General features: G+C 38.4%; 1 protein-coding gene across 1 annotated transcript; it reads right to left on the reverse strand.

Moving 5' to 3' along the window:
- Positions 1–24,431: 24,431 nt before the first annotated feature.
- LOC135845236 (putative uncharacterized protein DDB_G0272516) lies at positions 24,432–25,445 on the reverse strand. The gene has a single exon (XM_065363700.1). The coding sequence runs from the start codon at positions 25,443–25,445 to the stop codon at positions 24,432–24,434; it is 1,014 nt and encodes a 337-aa protein (XP_065219772.1).
- Between the last annotated feature and the right edge of the window lie 211 nt (positions 25,446–25,656).

The following is a 25,656-nucleotide window of genomic DNA, read 5'->3' on the forward strand; positions in this document are numbered from 1 at the left end:
GGCAAGTCATGATTTATTGAGAGAGACATTTCAACGAGCCTGTTTCAATACGAAAGAATTAGTATCGTACCTAATTAGCGAAGGAGCCGAAGAAATCTTAGTACTGCCGAATATCAATTCATCTATGATTCCAGACCGAACGTTAAGAAATAAATATCGAAAATTCCTACAACACGAATTACCGAAAATCGACCCGAATACCGTTGAATATGCACATACTTACTGCGAAGTGATGGACAAGGCTGATCCGTGTTACAAAGACAGATTTGGAAACTATTATTGTCATCCTCTGATCCACGCTGAGCTGGCTTACCGAATCGTTCGTCATACGCAGGAATTCTCACCATATTATCGACAAGCTGAAGATGCCTACGAAGAACGACATTGATTAATAATCAATACTTTATCATTGTTTAACTCTCACATTAATTCGAACTTACCTATTTCTATAGAGTTGTATTCGTGTATTTTTCCATCATGTACTTGAAAATAAAATTTCACTCCAAAAACTCGTTATTATTTGCTCGATCGAAACACACATCGCTGGCAACAAAGAAACCAAATTCATCGAAATAGCACCGTAGCGGAGAGGGGAAATCGACACACCACCCCCGCCTACCCATACGCTTGCTCACACAAAAGCCAACTCCTTATCTGTTCCTGGAACTGACTGCGCAGATTTCATCGATTAAACCGATTGCGACACCGCTGCTCATTATTATTGTGCCTTTAATATGAGTATGTTCGTATTTGCTTTTTGCTTGTGTCTTGTGCGTCTTTTCTGACTTTAATTTGCGGTTTATTCGAAATTATTCGAAAGGTAAGGAGTTCAACTTATAATTAAAGCGTATTTACATCTTATATTATTTCGACGACATTAATTACTTGAATTAATCCTGATTATGTCTGTTCGATCGAATAGTGCTATTTTCGTTCCGCCATCTTTGAAGGAAGAGGAAGTTTATTTAATTTGGTTTCTATTAGCGTTGATCTTCGATTTGAGTAAGTAATTCGATTTATATTACAACTTATAATCATCTTATATTCGGAGTGTTTATTTTATTTTTCGATCGATGAAAATTATTTCGAGTCAATTCGACACACGTGTGTTTTCGAGCTGATTGAAATTCTCGCCTTTGTGTTTTGGTATCGATCTTCATAAACACCCTGTGTTTACATCGACCATCGAAACCTAATTTCTGTACATATTATTCTAATTATTTGGCGATTTTTTCTATTCGAAATCAGACGTGTTCTACTTTTCATCTTATAACCAAATGGTAGTTCGATACTCAGTATTTCCATATACCTGCATGAAACCTACGTACGTGTGATTCGATATAACTAGTGAAAATTCCGATTCCTAATCGATGTGTTTTTATAGGTCAAGATTGATCCATCTCCGGAAATCAATCGTTCTTTAGAACTGTTATTTGAGTATCTTCGCTTAAGAAGGCGTCGGCCATCTAATCCACCTCCAGCGGCGTGATCTTTTCGTATTTTCAACTTATAACTCAACTTATAAGGTAAATTTCGATCAGTCTATCGACCTATTTCATATCGAATTGGGAATTAATCGTGTTTTCATCTCATAGCTTGCTGTCAAGTTTTGGATTGTCGTATTCGTGTCAGATAACCCATTAGAGTACCTGTCTACGAGGAGGAAATTATCGACGTTTGTTTTTTCGTTTTGGAAGCCGTACGACTGTTAATTGGTAAATATTCAACTTATAATTAACATCTCATAATATATTTGCCATGTTTACTTTTGATGGTACCGTTTATACGTATAAACGCTTGCCATACGAAACAAATACTATGAATTTCCTACGTACACCTGTCTTTACGAATAAGAAACCCGTTAAGTCACCTCGTCAGCCACTCTCGTCTGGGTACTCGTTAGTTTCATCTTGTTCGACATCTTGCGAAGACATCAATATTCGACCTGACAGTCCTGCATCTGATACGACATCTAATAGCTCGGTTACTTTATCGGAAAATTCGTACGGCCATCCAAATGCTGACCATTACAAAGAAGTTCTACAACGACTCGAAGAACGTGGACGCAATCGACCTTATTCATTCGATCAATACTGCTACGACTACTGCCGGAAACTGAATGGAAGAAAAGAAGAGGCTGAGAAGAACAAAGCACGTATTTTCGACGAAATTATGAAGTTTCCGAAGACCGAATACGACATGCCAACGACTGATCAGTATTTCGACATTGAAGAAAAGCTACTCAACGCTAATATCGACATCGACTATGCATATGAAGATTATCACGACGATTACCTTCGCCAGCATCCATTTGACAACAGGAAAGTGCTAAGTCGACCAGATTCGCCAGTTACGAACGATATTTTAGAACGCAACCAATGGTATATTCCAAATAAATTTACGCATGACAGAATATTCCAGAAACTGGATAAATCTGGAGATTTATCTCGTGGCAATTTCGCTAGAATCTACAATCAAGAAATGGGACGCTATGGACCAAATGATATCGACAAACCGCCACGTGATCGACCTGTTTCACCTAATTCAATCGACTTTAATTTATCCGAAGGAGAAATGTCTACTGAAGTTACATTTGATCGACTTATGCATCAATGGTGGCTGCGCGGATGGGATCGTGAATATGACATCGATACCTACTATGAGCATCATGAAATTCGACATCCTGAATTATATGAACACGAACGAGAATGCAGAGAAGAGACCAGAAGATTAGACTTGATGTATCGACTTAAACACCTTACTGAGCTTCAATTCAACGAAAAACATTTTGGTTCTCCATTCGTCTGTCCATATTCAAGTTGCCATGATGATGACCATTTCTGCCCTCGATACCAGCTCAATTATTCTACATTTAGAAAATTGAATCAAGAAAAACACGATGAATACAAGGAAAGATACCGCAAATTCGAAGAAAGGACGATAAATGACCGATGCGAAGGTGCTCCGATGCCAATGAAGAAAAAATACTACAATTTAATGAAGAAGAACTATCCTGAAATTGTACAGAAATGGAAATCGAAATCGAAGAAGAAACCATCTATACCAGCACCATCGAAAAATCGACCTTTAAATTGTACAGTATATGGCTGTGAAATTGAAGATGCCTATTTTCCATCTCATAGGCGTACATGGGCTGAAGTTTTCGAAAGTATTGAAAAATCTCATCAACGACAATTTACCAAATCAGATCGTAAATTCATCCAAGAATGCGAAGATCTTCAAATCGACACTTTTCTATCTGAAACCTATCCTGACGATGACAACTATTCCAACGAAGATGCAATGAGTATCGACTCCTCGCTTAAGATATTCATTGAACTACTGGAAGACAACAAAATTCGCGAAAACGAATCCAATAATGTTGAATCGATTTCTAAAGTACCTATTTTGGACCAAAAACTCGTTGAACCTATTCAACAATCAACTTCAATGACTAATAACGATACGTCCGAAGCTATGAACAATATTGCAAAGTCCATTGAACGAACGAGAGGAATTTCTGACGAAATTTGGAACTCTTTCCTATCTCATATCGAACGTAAAGAGAATTCTATGGGAAATATTACTACAACGCCACGACCATCTCATAATAATTCAACTAATACGACCATCGGCCCTGCTACCTCGATTCTATCACTTCCCGACATAATGATCTCGGCAGCGAAGGAAGAATTAAAAGATGCTCTCATGAGAGTTGATAGTGACTATTATACGGTTCGAATGTTAGCTCGCGGCCATTTTCTCGAAGGTTTATCAGTATATGATTGTTTGAAGTCTGACTACAACGAACATTGTACCAATGGAAAATCCAATCCAGAATTACTCGAATTTTGCGTGAAATCCAGAGACGACCTTCATGAAATGAATCAACAACGACAAGAAATCTTCAACAAACTTCGAAAGGTATATCATTCAACTATCAAACCAAAGATGAAAAATTTGAAGTTGGCTTCAATCACCGGAATATCAGAACTCATCAGCATATACGATCCTGAACCATTTCCTAGCGAATATGATTTCAAAAGTGAAAAATGGTTCGATCCAGACACAGATATTGGCCAAAATACTACGAAGATTCGTACCGATGCTCCAGTTATAATGCCAGAAGAATTATTGGAATTTTCATCGCTATGCCGAACAGCTATTCAAGAAATTTGCAAGATTGAAATTCGACATCGACAAACTTGCGAATCAATAATCGACAAATACGAAGAAAATCTCTGTAAACGAGCTGAAGCTAAGAAGTTGGCTAACGAAGAATTAACTCTTGAAGAATCATCGGCATTACGAGAAAGAGAGCTTCAATCGTCTTCGACTCGACCGCTTAGGGCGTCTCATACTTCGACAACTCATAATTCATCGAATAATGTAGATCCAAGTACATGTTTACATTCTCATTCATCTAATAATTTTTCATCTGATAGTTTGGATTCGTCTCATTCAACTACGATACCTAAAATTCGACTTATACCTGTTAATTTAGACGAATTCATTGCTGTTCCAGCGAAAATGTTCGACGACACCTTAAGCTACCACTCCAGCGAGCCTGAACTTGAAGAAATTGTCGACGCAGACGAAAGAACTCATTGTTGCTTAATCGAAGGAAACCCTGACGAGAGGTGGCAACCCGTAGACTCCCCCTATGCTTGGAATAAATATTTATTTCCTAACTCTAACTCTTTGGTAAATATTTATGATTCTAGCAATATGGAAGTCGACAATCCACCCCAACTACGTGCCATTTGCCAATTCTGCGGCCTACCGTTCGCTCATGATCATCAAACTCTTCGAAACAGTACGTGCCATCATGTCTATCACCGTGGGTGTCTTCGAAGCTTAGTGCTAGCACCGGACTTTCGTGGTAACGTGAAGAGGACCGGCAATCGCTGCCATCACGCGGATTGTGATGCGGTATTAGAATTCACGGAAGAATTCGTTCTGGAATTCAGGTACGAGCCAATCGACATCGACCCTCACCGCGACGAACGTCAACAAAGAATAACGGTACTCGAAGCACACGTAACGGCCTTGACTGACGAAAGAGTTGTACGTAACCGCGAAATCGACGGACTTAGACGTGAAATCGATGAATTTCGACGAGCTCACAATGAGCTGTACGACGAATCCGAGCAACTCAAGGAACGAATTCTAAATCTTCAACGTGATCTCGAAACCGCTGACGCCCGCGTCCTGGATTACCAATTCGTCAAATCCCAAGCTGAATCCGCCGAAAGGGAAATTCATCGACTCCAACGTGAAAATCGTGACTTCGCCCATGCGCGCGAACAGAATTATCGACTTACACGAGAGGTAGCTGACGCAGAAAATCGTATACGTGAGCTAAACGAAGAAATGGGTAAGCAACTAATAACATCTTATAATAAAAGTTATACCAATTTTGCATCTTATATTAATTATCATCTTATACATTCCCTTAATAAAGAACACCGCGTCGACGAAGCAGTTTCCAATCGACTCCGTCAATTAGAACGAGCGAGAAGAAACGATGGTCAAGTCGCTCAGCGATATGTTCCTGAACCCGACTGGCCTCTCGCCGACGATGAAGAAGCTCCCGTTCCGGTGTTGCAACAACCTCATCTTGGTGCAGTCGAGCCAATCCGTAGCCGAAACGATCCTCGTTTAAATCGACAAGCACATGTTCCCATCGGCCGAGGTCTCGCAGTGGTCTTGCCAATCGTCCAATACGACAATCGACTAGTAAATAACCAACACGTTCAACGAAATGAACCGATGGCAATTCGCGGTGTTTCACGACGGCGACAAAACCGACCTCCTCAACCGGATGTAATTCTTGGACGCAACGATTTACGAAGAATCGGTGGTATCAACCCAATTGATGACGAAGCTCGTATGGCCATCGATCAGGTATTGGATGATACTATCGACATTTCAGACGATAACCCAGATTTCGACAACGCCTATCGCTCAGACAGTCCGAACTCGGATGTAATGGTAATCAGCGAAGAACCGATTCCAAGCGACGATGATGTGGTTGAAGTACCGATCAATAACGGCGGGGTGATTCACGTTGGTGCTCCAATCGCTGGCTCATCGAACTCGAACGCCGACAATGCCGTCATTCCAACGAACAATGGAGCAAACTATCGTTTAGTCATTTCCGACGTCGTTAGTCAGGCACCATCGAACCAACCTGACGTTCAACCAGGGATCGTCGAACCAGCGAACGAACCTATCGTCGACCAACCAATTCCAATGCCCGCCATCGAGCCACCAGCGGATCAGATAGCTGATGAAGAACCAGCTATCAACGCCGTTGAAGGAATCGCCGACATACCAGCTGTCAATGCTGCCGAAGAAATCGTTCATAACGAAAATATCGCTGACCAACAACCAGAAGCACTTGCCGACCCTGCTCCTGCTGCCGTTGCGGCAAACGAAGAAGAACGGGTTATTATAATTGACGAAGATAGACATATTTGGCGCGATTGGAATATCCTCAACTTCAGAGACGACGACGATTTTCCCGGAGAAAATTTTAACGACCGCCGACCTATTCTACGCTACGCTGATCTAGATGACGAACCCTACCAATACGGCGTATTCCCACATCGACTTACCAACACGATGGACGATCTACGCGAGCTCGGCTATGATTTTAACACCCCATTAAATCGAGAATCGGCCAGACATTTTGAATTCAGATTTCAATTCGACTACACATCTGTTTTTCGTACCCGGTCCAAAGACAAGGATGAGCCGAAGATGTGGATTTACTGTGCCTTTCTGAACGACTATCTGGTAATCGGCGACGGAGCGGCGCATGACGTCGCCGGAGAACCGCTCCGACACCATGAAGTCCACCAGAAAAGCTGGGATGCCAGTAAGCTGTCGGGATCGTTTATGTCAGAACAACGTTGTCACTATAATATTTTGACCCATCTATCATATTTACACGACAAAATGATAGTTTCGTTTGGGAATCATAATATCATCAAAAAGGAGTCAGAGGAAACAATTCGACTACATACGACCTACATCCTTCGAAACCTGCTCCGAGACAACGTCACCTCGATTCTAATTTTACCGCCAATAATCGCTCCTCGACGAACAGCCGACAATGAAGTTGAACGACGTCAGAATTTCCGAGAATGGTTAAGAAACGAAGCTCCATTGATCAGCAAGCAGGGAGTAATCCGGTACTTACACGAAGCGGAACCCGTCATCGACCGAATGGAACCTTACAGGATCGACCGTTCTGGCACAGTTTATTTACATCCGTTTATAAACTTCGACCTGATTCACTTGCTTGCACCGATTCTACACGATGATGAGGAATCTGACGACGAAAACGACCAAAACGACAATCATCCCGGAGAAGACATCTAATCGACCAATATTCACCTTATATCGACGAATTCGACCTCATACCTAGTCATCGACCTCTCGTCACCTATATCGACTCAGGCTCTCGATATATGCCTGCAGATTTTCAAGTCGACGAAGAAAAATTCGATCATCGATTGGACTTCACCTAGAAGCAATCAACTCATCTTATAACATCGACGAGAGGTCAAACACCTTTGTAAATAATTGTTATCGTGAATTTTTCGTGTACGACTAGGTTAAGTTTTGTTTTTTGTTCGTGAATTGTTCGTGTTTATATCGCTCTGCGATTTGTAGGATTAATTTATCGCTCTGCGATTAAGGTTAATTAGGCTAAGATTAAAATTTAGAGATTTTTCTAGTCTTTTCCCACTCTGTGGATGTATATAGTTTAGGTTTAGACGCATTTTTGCGTATTTTCGACAGTCATTCTTTAATTTTAACTTTATTCCTATTAGCCTAATTATAAATAAGTCGACCTGCGACGTAAAGCTCCCGTAGGAATTTCGATTTAAAATTAAGAATTTTTTGATTTTTTGGTTATAAGCTTAATGAATTAGGTTTTTTGTCTCTTTTCACGAAATAAATAATACAATCGTGTCGAGTATCAATCTTATTTACATCTTATAATCATCTCATAATACAGGCTTCATCTTATAGGTATATTCTCGATTTCAAGTCAGAATATATTAACCTGTAAATTTTTCACGAATTTCACTGATAGGCAACCCCATCGGGAGCTCATAGAAGCACCCACCGAAATTCGTTCTATTCCAAAGTTCACCTCAAAATGAAGAATTTTGCGTTAATTTCAAGAAAGAAGAACTTTCAACTACGTAAGTACAAGTGCATGAATATTTTTTCCAAAGTGCTCGATTTCAACTTATATTTCCATTTTCGACCACAAATATTCATAATATTTACGTATTTCGACAAAATTTCCAAATTCGACGACTTTGCAAAGTTATGCAAGTTTTAATGTTGAATGTAGTGCAGAGTGCGCAACTGTCAATTTGGCAACATTTGACCTTTTGTTGAACGTTCCGCCATTTTGTATCGACCGTTGAACCTATTCGCCTAACGACGCGCGCATATCAGCTATTATGTAACTATTTCAGCTCATAACCGGACGATGCGCTATTATTACTTTGACTTCTCTACGAATTGGTTCTCTCTGCATATTTACGCAACTATATAACATTCGAAATACTTACGTGCTTCATCTTATAAATTCATTTGAATTAATGCAATCAATTTTCACCTGAGGTGTGAACTTTCAACTTATATCTCAACGAAGACTTCGCTACTACTCATCTCATAATGGCTTCCAAAATGGAATATACTGGAGATCTAGCATTGATGATTCCTGCTTGCGTCGGCTGCCAAAGTTCCCTAGCTGAACTACCGAGTAAAAATTCAAGTACAAAAGCTGTTGTTGCATTGCGATCATGTCGACATACCTACCATCTCGTCTGCCTGAAAGTCATGACTCATGATAAAGAAGAATCATTCGAACCGAAGTGTATTTACGTGAATCCAGATACGAAGGTAAAATGTGATTCGTCTATCGATATTAAGAAATCGATTCCAATTTCGATATTTCCACAACCGATCAGCGACTCATTACGATTATTGGTAAATAATTCGATTCGACAAAAGATCATACAATTACAAGAAGAAAAATCATTTTATTTTAACCAGAATCATCAGTTGCACAAACTAAATCTAGAATACTTAAAAACTATCGACAGATTGGAAAACGACGTTCTTCGCAGTAATGGTATTGTATGTGAATTGATCGATAGCTTTCATACTAAACCAGAAGTGCAGATTTCATCTAATATACTCGAAGATAAACCAGACGAATACGACGATCCCGACATTATCGACCTCGATACTTCATCTCTTGATAGCGACGACGATTCCGCATCGACGGTAATTGAAGCAATTGCAAAAATTACGACGACATCGACAGCCACCTCGAACGCAGCATCAATGCCCACCATCTCAGATCCAACACCATCTGATAAAACTCCGAATGTTTCAGCAATCATGAATGACGGAACTCAGCGTACGAATATTGTCGAAAAGATTACTGACAGCGTAGTTACTGGCAGCGTAATGATTCATAATGCGACGATTGTGAATGAAAATAACGTTAATCATAATGTTACTCATCACATCCCAGAACCGTTATCATCTGAGACTTCTGAAGACCTTGACACTCCATATACGGCAGTTTGCGAATCGAAACCATCGACCAGTACTCGCTACGTAATTCCAAAAATCCGTCGCGAAGAGATCAGCAAAGGTAAAATATCATCTGATAGCGTAATTCCGAAGATTCGACGCAAAGAGGCTCGTGAAGATCGACGATCACCTGATAACTCGTTCATCATCGCAGGAGTACCTAAACATGGAGATTTTGTTAAAATATTGATTCGCAATAAAGCCACACTCAGTATTGACGACTATAATCGACTTTTACCGTACTTACCGACTTTCATCGATCGACACATTCCAGATGAGTTGCGAATTCATTTAACTGACGTTCATGATGCTGAGTACGCGTTAGCTGCGATTTTTAATCAAGAAAAGGCGATGAATCATCAGGAAAAGGCGACGAATGCGATTCTGAACGAACCAGTCTTCTTCATTCAGCAGTATTTAGTCGTTGGCGACGGTATGTGTTTTGATCTTGTGAACCATATTCCCAATATCGATCTCAAGAAACGACCCAGCGCTTTCCTAAATCAAACACACACAGCGTTATCGATACTAGAAACATTCGACAAATATGTTGTTACATTTCCGAAGTTCATACTATTATCATGTGAAAACACTGGAATTGCTAGTACTAAATCAATCTCGTTAATCAAGGTAGAAATTATAAGACTTATCAACTACTTACTCGATGCTGATGTGAAGAGAATCGTCATTCTGCCTCCCTCGTCAACTTTAAAATATCTTGATCGCTGCAGACGTCTTCGGGAGTTTCTTCGGAAAGATGCTGTTACTATTAGTAAATCTGGCAAAGTGACTTATCTACGAGAAGTCGAAGAAATCATCGATCGACAGAAGCTCATTAAGAACGCAGACTCTCTACCGACCAATTCACTGCATACTACACTGGAAACTGCACTTGGCTTAATCCCGAGTTTAGGCTCAAATTTGGTAATCCGACGACGCTGTGTTCCAGTTCCAAAATCATCTCGACGAAGTCCAGCTCATAATCCTCGACCAATGCCGCGACAAGTTCCAATTTCATCATCTATCAAACGAATTTTGGATTCGAAGCCGACAGTACCTGTGAAAAGACAACGAAGAAATTAAGTCACAAAGTATCGATGTCGACGTTCTCAAAATCATCGGCGAACAAAGTTACTTCCCGTGTATTCCAAATAATCGTTCAGTATCATTTTGACTGCCACGCGGTGAACATCTCATAAGAACCTGAAACAGAAAGCAGATAAGAGTACGATTATTCATCAAGAAATATCAAAGTCTTCTTCTTCTACCAAAGTAACTCGACGTCACTACGAACCAGACCAATCGCATCGTCGTCAGCTTATAAGAAGATTTTATTTTATTTTTTATTTTTGTTCCTGGAAAATTATTCTTATTTTTTAAGAATTAATTATCGTTGTTATATTTGAGCAGTATTATATTTTCGTTGAATTGAATTAAATTCTTCCAATATGAATGTCATCTTATATCATGGTATTGCACATAAGCTACTCATAGCTGCTGCGAACGAACAATTATTGATTTGGCACCAGAATTCGGCAATGGCAATTTGGAAAGCAAGTGTTATGCACTCTTCCATTTCCCACAATCCAGATTTGACTTCGTCGATTCCAAAAGCATGTACTAAAATCGACTTAGGAATTTATGATACTAGTGCTCGAAGATTTATCGTCTCACCTAATAACTACGATCATAAATATGTACACGACGGCGTCAATTTAATACCATTCGACCAAATCCATTTAGATTCGTTCCAGCCACAGTCGAAAATAGTCGTTGTTACTAAAGAAACTCAAGTACTTAGTGACTATGAGTTGTACTTTACGTGCAAAACTTTCGTTTTGGATTTCGACCGCATACCATTCATCAAAGTCGTTCAAGGAGTTCCCGGATGTGGCAAGACAACTTATATTTTGGAAAATCTTCATTATACCAGTTTGGATTTGGTATTATTTCCAACCCGTGAAGCATCGATCGACTTTCGTACACGATACTGTGCCAAATTTGGAGTTTCACCTGATACCGCCTGGCTGAAATATCGCTTCCGTACCATCGACTCATATTTAATGGGCACCGACAAAAACATCTATAATCGACTATTTATTGACGAGGCGTCGATGTTGCACTTTGGTCAAATTGTATTTGCGATGTGCAAAAGCTCGGCAAGATTCGTAATTATGATTGGAGATACACATCAAATTCCATACATCAATAGATCACCGATTCCAGCGATTTTTCACAGTTCGATTCCAGATAACTTGATAAATGAAACTGAATATTTATCAATTTCACACCGATGCACGACGACGGCTTCATTTCTGCTTTGCCATTTCTACAAACATGGAATGTTTACGACATCGACAGTTCGACGGGAAATGAAAGCTCACCCATATGTAAATATTCGACAACTTCCACTTATTGACGGAGCTCATTACTTGACATTTACCCAGCAAGAAAAAGAATTTCTATCGAAACATGGATTTCCAACGAACACCATCCATGAATTCCAAGGCAAACAAAATGAACATATCATCATCGTACGTTTCATCAAGGACAGAGTAGCCGTATTCGAAAGCTTGCCTCACATAATTGTGGCGCTTACACGACACCGGGAGAAACTGGATTATTATACCTCCGACTTCGAAGATTCATTGACGACATTCATCAAAAAATCCTACGAATTAACTGATGCTGATTACGATGCGGTCCAGATACGAGTCACAGACTCTAATTAATTAAAAAAAAAAAAAAATATTATCAATAATATACAGTAAAATGTTTTTTTTAGTTTCCGTTTAATTTGGACAAAATTAATGTCATGTATATTTTTGGAAGCTCTTAATTCACAAACTTTTTATTTGTAAATTTTCAATTTTTTCTTTTACATTTTCTAACAAATTTATACTTATTCATAAGATTGTAATTTTTCACTTACTATGTACGGAGGTTATTTGACACATATTCTTCTCCTTTACTTCCCTACAACATTAAAGGTCACAGGTCACTCTTCGTTCCTAAAATACGATACGAAAATCGGGGCAGGGGTCATACATCGGGTCATTAAGGTCATTTATTCATCTTATAGATATTTCGATCATTCAACTTATAACAATCAACAGATTACGCCGATTCAACATATATCATCGATTTCAACACAGATTTCACCGATTCCTGTATATCTCATCGACACCAGTATAGGCATTCAACTTATAAAGGATATTTTCCCGCTGTTTCCGTTTTGGATTTACGATACCATATTTTCTACACTCATATGTCACCCTAAATCGGGGCATTTGTAATGGGAGAAAATTATCACTTCTAAGTCACCTATACTGGGAGAAAACTAATCAATTTCTCCCACCTATGGTGACGGAAAGCTGTTAGAATTCTACTGCCTATACTGGGAGAAAACGTAATATTTCATCTTATACTGGGAGAAAAATATCATTTTTCTTCCACATACACTGGGAGAAAAAATCGACCTCGAAACAATGTAATTATTTACGTTTTATGCCGACTACGTGGGAGAAAATATTACGTCAAAATATGTCAACTTATACTTGGGAGAAAAATCACTGTTATTTTTCTCCCTCCATACACGAAGAAATATTTTGCGAATCCCTGAGATATCGAAATATTACGCGAATTTAGTGACCACTTGATGTACTTCGACCCTGTCGACCACCCTGCCTACTTACCCAGTCGATCTACCTACTCAATAAAAAGATGACGCAATTCTCGAAAATATTACATAAGATTTCCGTATATGATGCAATCGTACGTGAATATTGCGTCATCCGGTCGACTTCCTGTTCATTTCTGGGGGTAGCGCTTTGGCCAATCACAACATTCGGCGCGCGCACAACTTACTCCTACTCTTTTCCTTAAAAAATACGCATATTATGTTAACAAGCGGCCTAAAAACACCAACAAAGTCAGTCTTGTTGCAGTTTCACGTTTGGCTTAGTCTTGTCTTAGTACATTCCTTCTCCTTTCGTTGTAATTCGACTCCCGATTCGTTATTGACCCCGGGGAGAGGCACCTACACTCATGGGCAAGTAGCAGTCGGTAATATTGGTTCCTGTGTTGTTCTATATGCTGTCGTTTCCAGAGCTGTGCTTGGGACTTGCTCCCAACACAGCAGGCTGTTCCGTTCCGGTTCTTTTCGACGCCGAAGTATTTTACTAAGTTTCAGTTTTCTGGACTTAGTAAAATTTCCAGATCAAGTTGATACATTCGACCTCTCATCTTATAGTAACGCAGCTTATAATGGACCAGCCCAATAAGGAATTGTAATCCAAATTCCAGTCGTGAGTGTTCCCTAGGGGGTCGTTGGTGTTTTCTTTACGTTCTCAGATCGCCTTCGTAAACTTATTGTGGAGTTCGTTTTATTCTTTTCCTTTTCCTTTATTATTTCCTTATTGACCTAAGCATCCTCGTGTTATTTTCCTAAGTTTATTGACCTAAGTTTTATTGACCTAAGCATCCTCGTGTTATTGACCTAAGTATCCCGTGTTCAATCCAGTCCTAGGTTTATTCTGATAAGTTTCCCGTGTTATTGACCTAAGTTTTCCAAAATCTATTTTTCCCACAAAATAGTCAAATAACCTTCAATTTCCTCCCTTAAATGGTGAGCAAGAATTGGTATTGCGATGCGTTTCAAACCAATTAAATCGTGTGTTACGAAGTTATTTGTGTGTTCTCGATTTATTCCTATCGTATTTAGTTCGAGTGTATAAGCCGAGTATATTATATAAATGTTCAAAATGATTATTTTGTACATCAAATCGTCGAAGTATTTTCATCTTATAATGGTATAAAATCGTAAGTATAAAAGTCGAAAATCTCAATTTTCGACTCGTTTTCCAGCAATTAGTTCTAATTTCGACCATATCAAGACATCTTATAAAAAATTCATCTTATAAAAACGAGCCCAACTCCATATAATTATTTTTATGTAGTACCAAAACCCATTTTAAATCTGTCTGCGATCTATCACGACCCTGAGGTCTCTATGAGCTAGTTATCAGATCGCAAGAGATATCACCTTATAATTCACAAGCTATTAATCGATCACAACCCAGTGCTTAAAAAGATATCCAGAACAGGCAAAGTAGTATAGATTAGTCTATATTTCTATACTGCACAAAAATTCCCGAAATTGTTTTACCAAAAATTACCATTTTTGGTAATTACGCAATTTTGAATTTTAAAAACCATCGCTACAAATATTTTTACGTTATGAGAAATATTCATCCGGAAAAAGGCCCTTATGTCCTAAGTATTCATTCTCGAAATGACGCATCACCGTGGACTTTCCTATCCCACCCTCCCAGGAGTGACAGATAGGTCGTGGGTTTGAGAATATGTTTGAAAGTTTCCTTGATACCGATTATTAAGAATCATTTTAAGAGTCGTTATTAGAGATTTTCGAGTTATTAAACCAGATAATTCGCGTTTGTCCGAAACTTCCGAAAACTGCGCGAATCACCAATAAAAGGTCAACGGTAACGGATTTAATCAATTACGTTAATGACTTATAAATTTCCACGCCGAAAGTGGTACAAACAGAAATGAGATGACATGAGCTTGAAGAGCTCATGCGATCATAATCAGATGAGGTGGCCGAAACCATCTCATCTATGCGGAACTAAAACCAACTTGTCGCGAACTCGTCAAAGTAATCGAACATGATCAAGAAGACCATATGCAAAAACTAATGTTTTAGAACAAGCTAGCAATGCCTGTGCATCGCTTTATATACTATAAGGGATGTAGACAGGGTGCACTGAGGAACAGGTACAACCCTTTATGCGCGATGCGCGGCCTGTCAAACCAGACGTAACCGATTAATTTGCATCACACTAATAAAGAAAATACATACGGACACTCGTCCGTGAAGATGTGTGTGTGAGATGACGTTTTTAACCCTTATTTCCCCTACGAGAAACATATAAAAATGCGTCTGTGTGTGTGAGCTGTCTCCACCCTCGCATTAAAATAAACATGACAGGTGATCGAATGACATTTCCCCTACAATATACACACGAATCATTGCGTGCGTCTTTGTGTGGGTGAATTAAATAGTACACGATCATTTTATGAATGATCGTATACTTATACTAGCAGTTAACACATTACCGCAGCTTCCAGCATAGGGGAGGAAAAAGAATGTACTTTAAAGGTACATATAAATGTGTACCAGCATTTCGACGTATTTTCCTAAGAAAGACTGATACGAAATACTAGTAGAGTGTGTAGGGCAATCCTTCCCATAACAAAGTCTCGCTAACCTTAGTTAAGTTTTTCGCTAACGAGGCTATTTCCTTGGTTTGCTTTTCAAGATTTTTATTCACTTTTTTCTGAATTTTCTCGTTCCAGTCCCATGTCCTTTTAAAAATTGCATAAACTTTCTCGTCAGTGGTATCTCTTAAAGCTTCCTGGTCAAATGGGCATAGTCTCTCTTGGGTACCTTCTTGAGTTCCTATCCCTTCATCACCTGGTACTAAATAGAGTTCATCGTCGGACGAATCTTCTCCTACATAGATTTGAGTTTTATCACTAAAGAAAGAATGCTCAGAACCTTGACCTTGAGCTTGAGTCTGTTGGCTAGTCGAGGTATTAGGGATATTGGGAGCACTGGGGTTGTTTTCAACATTTTCGTTTAATTCCGCCATCGTTACGTTAACTGGGGGTCTAGATTCACGAACTGATCTATCGGAATCTCGGGGTTGGCGGTTAGATGGTTTTGTACTCACTCTACTGCGTGTGTTTAAAGCTGGAGTATTCATGGATCGGACTGCAATATTTGACTGGATCAATTCGGATTTGAGCACTGGATCAACTGGGTCTGGATCTTTGTGAAATTTGCGCGAGTTGGACCACGACACGAATTTACGAATTTTGACAAATTTGCACAAGTCTGTCAATACGATCTATGATTTTGCGAATGCGATTTCGGATGTTGCGAAAATTAACACGAACTTCGACGGTATTAGCGCACTTGGTACGATTTTGCGAGGTGCGAATTCGGAAATGGATGAATTTCTCGAAAATTATTGCGAGGTCACGAATGCGAAGACGACACACGATTTTCGAAGAATAATTCACGTAATATCGACGATGTGAGTTTATTGAAAAAACACGAATGCACATACAGCAATTTTAATCGATTCGAATTCGAACAATACACGAACGCACAATTAATAATATCGAAGTTGGTTCTAGTATGAGAATTCGAGTTTCATAAAAAATAAGCGCAGGAGAGAATACAAGAATAAATTCTAAGTTTCTGCTGGCTACCACAATTCAGAAGAGCTTGAGAAAAAGAGAGGTCTGGAGAGCTCAAAAACTAGTCAAGATATGATTTTTGGTTATGACCTAGCTTGGCTTATATAGTCATCTCGCGATCATCATCCCTTGTGGAAGGGTTGGTGGGGATGATTTCAGATCTTATAAGATTTCTCCCAGACTTGGGGTGGTGCCAGAGACTTCGATTAAAAAGTAAAAAAAATCGATCGAAAAATAAAAAAAAATCGTTGACATGTACTTGACAGGTATAGTACATATCTCTATACAATTACGATTAAAAGAAGTAGTACATTTCTTTTGTGTCGCGAATCTCTTATTTGATTGACAGGTCTAATTGTTCCGTTAATGGATACATGCACGATACATGTATCTATTTAATTCAAAAAAAAATTCTAATACCGATTAAAAGAAACGCATATGTCGCTTCTTTTGTGTCGCGAATTTCTATTTGATTGACAGGTCTAATTGTTCCGCTAATGGATACATGCACGATACATGTATCTATTTAATTCAATTAAGAAATTCTAAAAAACCTGTGTATTTTCCTGTGAGCGTGTGCCTTTTCTTTTGTTAGAAGAAATGGATTAAAATAAAAAAATCTAATCCAATCTGCAGGGGTGGTGGTGGGGAAGCTGAGGTATACAGACTCGTGGGAGCCATCCTCTCGAGCTATTAAAAACATGTACTAAGCCATGTTTTTCTCCCTTTTTGAAAAAATATTTTTCTTGCCTTTGATTTAAAAAAGGAAATTGAGAAGAGATTTAAGGGTTATCAAAATAATTGATTATCGCCGAAAAATAAAGGGGGAAATTTAGAATAAATTTTGATAGAGAGATTATTAAAATTGAAGGCAATCATACAGACGCTACTGTATCATTGAGCTTTTCTAATACCCTATTCTATGAAAAAATTATTCTAGGTGCGTTTTGGGGATTTTTTCACTAGTTCGTTTTCGTGAACCAACAACCTTTGTTTTATCGAACTATTCGCGAACCACAAAAAAAAGGTTTTAACTAATTTTGATACTCCAAAGAAGATTAATCAAAGCACAACTTTCTAATCTCAGGCATGGTTAGGCATAGAGCTGCATCATTGATCCTTTCTTTCTTATAATGTTATCAAAACTACTTGCCAAGTAATTCGTAGGCGTTCCAAATTACTGGCGCATTTTTGGGGTTAAAAATCTTCTCAATTTTGAAAAATTGGAAAAGCAAACGAGATTATTATTCATCATGTTTTCATGGACAGTCGTCCATAAGAATTGAATGAAAAAATGATTCGTTGCAAGAACCTACTAAAAGTTTATTTTTTGGGCACAGGCGCTCGAATTAATGACTTGTGACTTAATTAATCGAATACAAAAGATTGTTTTCCTACACAGAGCTCCGCAAAATATGACGATTATTACTTTAAAATAATCTCAGCGTAATTTTTTAAAATCGTCTCTACTTATTGGGTGTGTAAAAAAAATTCCTGTATTTTTAGTGGCTCTTAAGTTTGATTGATTTTAATGACCTAATTATTTAAATGATCGTCATGTTCCATGCAAATACATGGAAATATGATCGATACATTTTTTCCTTTACCTACGTTTTTTTTTTAAGATAAATTCACTGTCGCCAACAGATCGTCGGATCTTCATCCTCGAATCCATTAAGAGACTGGCGATTTTTTACCTGCTTTTTTTTTTTTTTTTGCTAAGTGGTTGTCTATACATTTCTAAAGCATTGTATTTCGCGTCAACGAAATCAATTAAATGGAAAGGAATAGTAAACACCTATCTATATTTTTTTTTTTTTTGTTGGTAATAAAATATTTTTAGATCTTATTATTTTTTTTGTTTAGGATTAATTGAAAGTGAGATGTTGGGGCGTTTCGTGATTTGTAATTTTTGACATCGAAATAATTAAGTAGTATTCTCACTCATCAATTTTGCCTCTATTCCCCTAAACTTAACCACACATACGCCAAGAGGTGTTGGCAAGCACACATACGCCGAGAGGTGTGGTTGAATAGAAACAAATTTCAGAGTGAGTTTCCTATCTAATTAGTCACTTCTTGGAATATTGATTATGATATATCTAAAAAATTGTCCGAGAATAGTTACTCATGGTTGAGTAGTAGGTAATTTTGACATCGAAATAATTAGGTAGTATTCTCATTCATTAATTTTGCCTCTATGTTCCTAAACTTAACCATACATACACCGAGAGGTATTGGCAAGCACACATACGCCGAGAGGTGTGGGCGAATAGAAACGAATTTCAGAATGAGTTTTCTATCTAATTAGTCACTTCTCGGATTATTGATTAAGACATTGAATTACGAATCACTCAACTGTGAGCTAGTTAACTTTGAACCATCCTAATTTTTTTTATGTTATTTTTTATGTGATCTAAAAATATTCTATGTAAGGATAATTAGGTATTAATTAAGAGGCCTTATATCAACTCTGGAAGGATCGTAGTTTTTAATTAAGTAAAACTAGGTCCCTAACTTAGATCTACTTCCAGAGGATCGTAGTTGATAAATTAAGTACACTATTATGTCTACATTCTATTTATTAGTTTTTTATTCACGAGTCATTTTACTAACTAAATTAACTATTTACTGAGGATTTTTGGGAAAAGTTGGTTTTCGAAAACTTATCCAAGTAGGCGGGCATGCCACCATAAATGGATAAATGAGTGTTTTCGTGAGAAGTAGCCAAAAAACGTATTCAAGTAGGCGGTCAAGCCACCATAAATGAGGGTTTTTTGACTAAGGGATGTAGTTGAAAATTATTCCAAGTAGGCGGGCAGGCCACCATAAATGAAGATTTTCAACAAGGAAAAGACGGAATTTTAGACTCTCAGAATAATAAAAAATTCACATTAAGAGATAGACCATTACTTCAGGTCAGCCGGGGAGAGTGCCCCGTTTCTCTGTGAATAAGATGATTTTTCTGAGAGGCAAGGATTGAGGAATTTAGTCGAAAATGGTCTCAAGTAGGCGGTCAAGCCACCATAAATGAGGATTTACGACTTGAGGAAGGAATTTAAGGAAAGAATAAAATTAATTTGAGATTAATTTAGATCGAACCTAACAATTAATAACTCGTGAAAAAGACACTAATGGTTCAACTTTTCTGATTAAATTAGTTATGTTAGTGGTGTTCCTACCTAGGCCTAATTTCTAGTTATTTTTCTATCTTGGTGGTGAGATTGGTGTAATTCGCAACAAACACGTTCCTCATCTACACTCTAGAAACTTAGGTTTTTCGGCCTTTGTTTCTCGTTGACTCGAATCAATAACCAGCAAAAGACTTTCGTGATTATAAAAAATCCACATTAAGAGATAGACCATTACTTCAGGTCAGCCAGGGAGAGTGCCCTGTTTCTCTGTTGGATAAGATGATTTTCACGAAAGGTTTTGAAGGTATCAATTATGAGCCAACCAATGAGATAGAATTTTGTCACGTATTTTATTGCGAATTACTAAATTTTTCTTAAAATGTCAATTTTATACGCGAATAAAAAATGCAAAAAATGGAGTTGCACAAAATTCCAGTTTTTGACTTAGCCACGCATTCCTCAAGAGGTGTTGGTATTTAGCCATACAGTCCTCGAGAGGTGTTGGTATGTCAGAACCGGAATAAAATACAATCCAAACTCGCACTTGTATTTCACAAAAATCGTCAACATTTTTCGAAAAGAAGATAGAAAAAAATAGACTTACGTGATTTTCAGATGGAAAAAATATGCCGAAGAGAGATTTTTCCTTAGTCACACTAATATTTCTCTGTACTTTGACAACCATTCGAAGTCCAAGAAACATTACGTAATCGTAAAAATGACCTGATTAAAACACCATTAAAAATTTTGAAACTATTCCTAATTTCTTTTCCATGCACGATACATGAAAAAGAACTCTGAAAAAATTCTCATTTTTTCACACTTACAAAAAATATGAAAATTTTTAGATTTCTATGGGTGGGTAAGAGCTTAGGTTATTTCTGCTAGTTTCATACAAAACTAGAAGATGCCTTACGTGCAGGGCGCCAAAATATGATATATAGAGGATGAGAATGATCGGTTAAGAGAGGAAGGGTTCGAAGTTTCCTCTATGTGATTGTGATTAGAAATATTCCTTACGTGGGGAATATTTGCCTTCATCCCAGACTAGCTCAATGAGGGAGAGGCTGTGTCATTCACTTCTCTATATCGATATTTCCTGATACTAATTAGAATAAAAACACACCTTACGCCTTTCAATGATATTTTTATTACAAATTAGTTCAAGTACTAGAGACATTTCTGTACATCTATTCTAAACTATACACAGGTACGAGTAGATGCTCGTATATGTTTAAATAGACAGACAATAGATGAGTTTTTACTATTAGCATTATTAAACATGCGACGCGAGTTTCTCCACTCTTAATTGTAAAAATATTTATATTAGGTAAAATTCGACAACGTTACAATTCGACACTAATTAATATTTTTACGTTATGAGAAATATTCATCCGGAAAAGGCCCTTATGTCCTAAGTATCCATTCACGAAATGACGCTTCACCGTGGACATTCCTATCCCACCCTCCCAGGAGTGACAGATAGGTCGTGGGTTTGAGAATATGTTAGAAAGTTTCTTTGATACCGTATGAAATAATTTTAAAGTTATTTTTAGCACTGTTTTTAAAGAGATTTTCGAGTTATTCAACCAGATAATTCGCGTTTGTCCGAAATTGTACGAAAACTGCGCGAATCAACTAAATATGGTCAACGGTAACGGATTTAATCAATTACGTTAATGACTTACAAATTTCCATGCCGAAAGTGGTACAATTAAAAATGAGATGACATGAGATGGAAGATCTCATGCGATCATAATCAGATGAGGTAGCCGAAACCATCTCATCTATGCGGAACTAAAACCAACTTGTCGCGAACTCGTCAAAGTAATAGAACAAGCTAGCAATGCCTGTGCATCGCTTTATATAATGTAAGGGATGTAGACAGGGTGCGCTGAGGAACAGGTACAACCCTTTTATGCGCGATGCGCAATCTATCAAACCAGACATGATCGATTAATTCGCATCACACAATAAAGGAAAATACACACGGACAGTCGTCCGTATATATGTGTGCGTATGATTGACGTTTTAACCCTTATTTCCCCTACAAGATACATATAAATTGCGTCTGTGTGCGTATGAATTAACTCCACCCTCGCATTAAATAAACATGACAGGTGAGTGATCGGCACTTCCCCTACAATAGACACACGAATCGTAGCGTGTGTCTCTGTGTGGGTGAATTGAATTACGACGATCCTTTTTATGAATGATCGTATATCTAGACTAGCAGTTAACACATTACCGCAGCTTCCAGCATAGGGGAGGAAAAAGAATGTACTTTGTGGTACATATAATGTGTACCAGTATTTCGACGTATTTTCCTAAGAAAGACTGATACAAAATACTAGTAGAGTATGTAGGGCAATCCTTCCCATAACAGATTTTTCTGAATTTCTTGGATATCGAGACCTGTCTGGAGTAATTCGTATTGTCCTAAGGACACTATCACGTGTTTTTTCTTAAATGTAGTACGTTCGATAGCTTCCAGCAGGTCGGTTAGTTCAATTTGATTCTTCAAGTAAGGCATTTCTTTGAAAGGTTGACGAAGACATCTCGTAATGAAGATAGCTAAGGAATCTCCGATAATTTCGTATTCATCGAGTGTATGTTCCGGTGTATCTGATGCTGTTACGTTAATCGAATTTACTGTTGGTCCTCCACCTGAGTGGAGGTAGCTGGCAAGTTTTTTGGCTTCGTAGCTTCATCTTCGTTCTCGCTTTCATACGTCTCCGCGTTGTCATAAATATCATCTTCGAATTCCTCGTTGTTAGGATCTATATGAACTTTATTTAGGACGTTACGATTAGTACGTGTTCCAGTTCGACCTTGATTTGGCCAAGCTTGCGTGCCACTAGGACCTGCCCCAGCATTTACATTCGTATTAGGAAACATTTGGTTTTGCTGCATATTAGCGTAATTCTGTTGAGCAGGTTGACTGCTCATTCCAGTAAAGGTATTGTTGAGATTACGTCGACGATTCGTAGATTTATTTTGAGGCGCCGTCGTAGGAGTCGTGTTTATAGGCATATTAGGTTGTTGAATTGCCTGTTGCATTGGCTGTTGTGGAAAAGGCTGTTGTTGAAAGGGCTGTTGAAACTGTTGGAAGGGTTGCGGGAACGGTGGTTGATACTGATGCTAGAATGGCTGTAGGAATTGCTGCTGGTACAGTTGTTGAAATGGTGCTTGAATTGGCTGTTGAATTACTTGTTGAGCCGTATTTTGAACTTGTTGTTGAATTTTCTGCCCTTTAGCTTGATAGGGCGAGTTCAAATATTCCTCAAAGCGAGTCATTTCATTCAAACGTTTTATGAAGGCACTTCTGGTAGCTCTGCACGTAGAAGGGAAATTATATTTCAAATCTCTTGGTACTCGTTGATAAATAGCACTTATTAGCATAGCATCTGACATGTCCGTATCCGCAAGTATATTATACCATTTTAGCAATTGAGAGGCTAATCGGACTGAGGATGAATTGTCGAGTTGAAGGTTGAGGAAATGCTGACGAGTGTTTTCTTGTTGAACATCGCTCCACATAGTTTCCACAAATGATTCTCGGTAGTCGATATAATCCATGATTGATGATGCGGTGGTTTTCCAACAATTTGCTTCGGTACTTTGCACAATTTGTTCGAACAGATTGCGATAAGTATATTCGTCTGCTCCATGTTTATACATGTAGGCTTCGAATTTTTCAATAAAAGCCAATACTTCGTATTTATTAGAATCATTGAAATAAACGTTGAAATCTTTCAAGTGCTTCAATTTTATCTGGTAATCGCATTCGTCAGCAAAGTCTATATCGTAATTCAGCTGTCTCTGGCGGGGTTTTGAGAGATCGTCTTCCACTACATCGTGTTCTCCGTTTTGTTGATTAAGAGGTAGCGTAGTACGTAAAGTTGAATGGGGGTTAGGGGTACCTTGCCCCTGTGTTAATCCTTTATTCCATATAGGGCCAGATGCTGTACAGCGATTACGTAAATTCTTCGCTAATTCTTGCCTTTTTTCTTCACCAGGATAGTGACCGTGAATGTTGAAGTAATAGAAGTCCTGAATTGATTTCTTCATTTCAATCGTTACATCGTCGTGGTTTTTAACCATTTCCATTGTTTTAATAACGTCAGTTTGAAGATTTTTTAGCCATTTATCGTAAAGTCGGAATCGATCGGCGAAGATGCAGAATTGTTTACTCAAATATTTATTCAAGGTAGCATGATCACTGAAACGATCGGTCTCCACTCGTGTTATAAAATCCTTAAAGTTGGATCGAGTACAAGTAATGGCTCGTTCGATTTCTCTGATTCGTTCCTGATGATCGTCATTATTTTCGAAAATTGCATCTCTTTCCTTTTTGATCCATTCAACTAAGTCTCATAACTCATTAAGTCCTACTTCCCCAGCTTCTGGTACTATAAACGGATCCGCAACTGGATTTCTCCGAAATTCTCTTTCGTCATCAACGCGTCGAAAGCAATAAACTTCGCGGTGTCCATTCGGTTGATTGTTTGGAGGTGGATTTTGTTGAATTTGGTTTTGAGGAATCGGAGCACCATTAGGTTGAACACCATTCTGCTGTCCGTTTTGATTTCCGTTATTTCCATTAGCGTTCGCATTTCCGTTTCCAACATTCTGTACGACTTGATTTTGATTCTGGTTTTGATTGACTCCATTTTGGTTATTTTCCATGTTATGGGCAGTGTTCAAAATGTCGCCTTCTTCCTCCTCTTCATCGACGTCGTCTAAATCTGCATCATTATGCATATGTTGAATGATTGGCATAGGAAGGCGCGCATTGTATAGGCTGCGAACTCCAAACATATCATCGTCCCAAGCTAGAGAAGGGTAGCGTTCTCGAAAGTAAGGTTCAGGATCGATAGGTTCACCGGTGGAAATTGGTGAAAGATCTGCATTCGGTGATTGACGTTGAACAGAATCTCGCATGGTTGAATTGCGTCTAGATCTATCCAAGTCATATCTATTTTCAATAGGTATAACTGGCATTCTGGATTCTTGCCGGATAATAGTACGAGGTGTTTGAGTAGTTTGAGTAGGAACGGCTTGCGTAACTACAGGATTCGTAAATTGAACACTAGGTCCAGTGACGTGTTGTTGACTGGGTCTACTTTTCGTTTGATGATATTGAAGTAATTGATCGATATAGCGATAATTAGCGTGAGGTTCAGAGCTACGTAATGGGTTGGCGGCTGAAGCGTTAGCTAAGGCAAAATTCCGAGTCCAACGTCGTTCAGTAGCTGCAGCTTGAGTGGTAGCTTGTTGAGGTTCACTGGTAGCTGGCTGAGGTTCCTCAATGTCTTCAAGAGTAGGTCTGATTCTTCCTGAGTTGCGTGAGCTTCTTCCTTGACCTCTTCGTCCGCCTCGGAACATATTTAAGCGTGAATGCGAAGCTTTGATTTTATTCAACCGGTAGGTTAAGGTTGAATGAAAATATTTAATGGTTTCGCAAAGTAAAATACGTGAAGATCACAATTTTAGCGTACAGGAATCCGATGAATAGCGGGTGTTCGTATGCAATTTGGGAAAGCGTTTTGTTGCAAAAACACTTATCGTCGGTTAATTCCCAAAAATATGCGAAGAA

Source organism: Planococcus citri, chromosome 4, assembly GCF_950023065.1.
Source record: "Planococcus citri chromosome 4, ihPlaCitr1.1, whole genome shotgun sequence".
Lineage (NCBI taxonomy): Eukaryota > Metazoa > Arthropoda > Insecta > Hemiptera > Pseudococcidae > Planococcus > Planococcus citri.

Excerpts from the sequence above, each read along its gene's own strand:
- LOC135845236 (XM_065363700.1), bottom strand. The coding sequence starts at position 25,445 with ATGTTCCGAGGCGGACGAAGAGGTCAAGGAAGAAGCTCACGCAACTCA.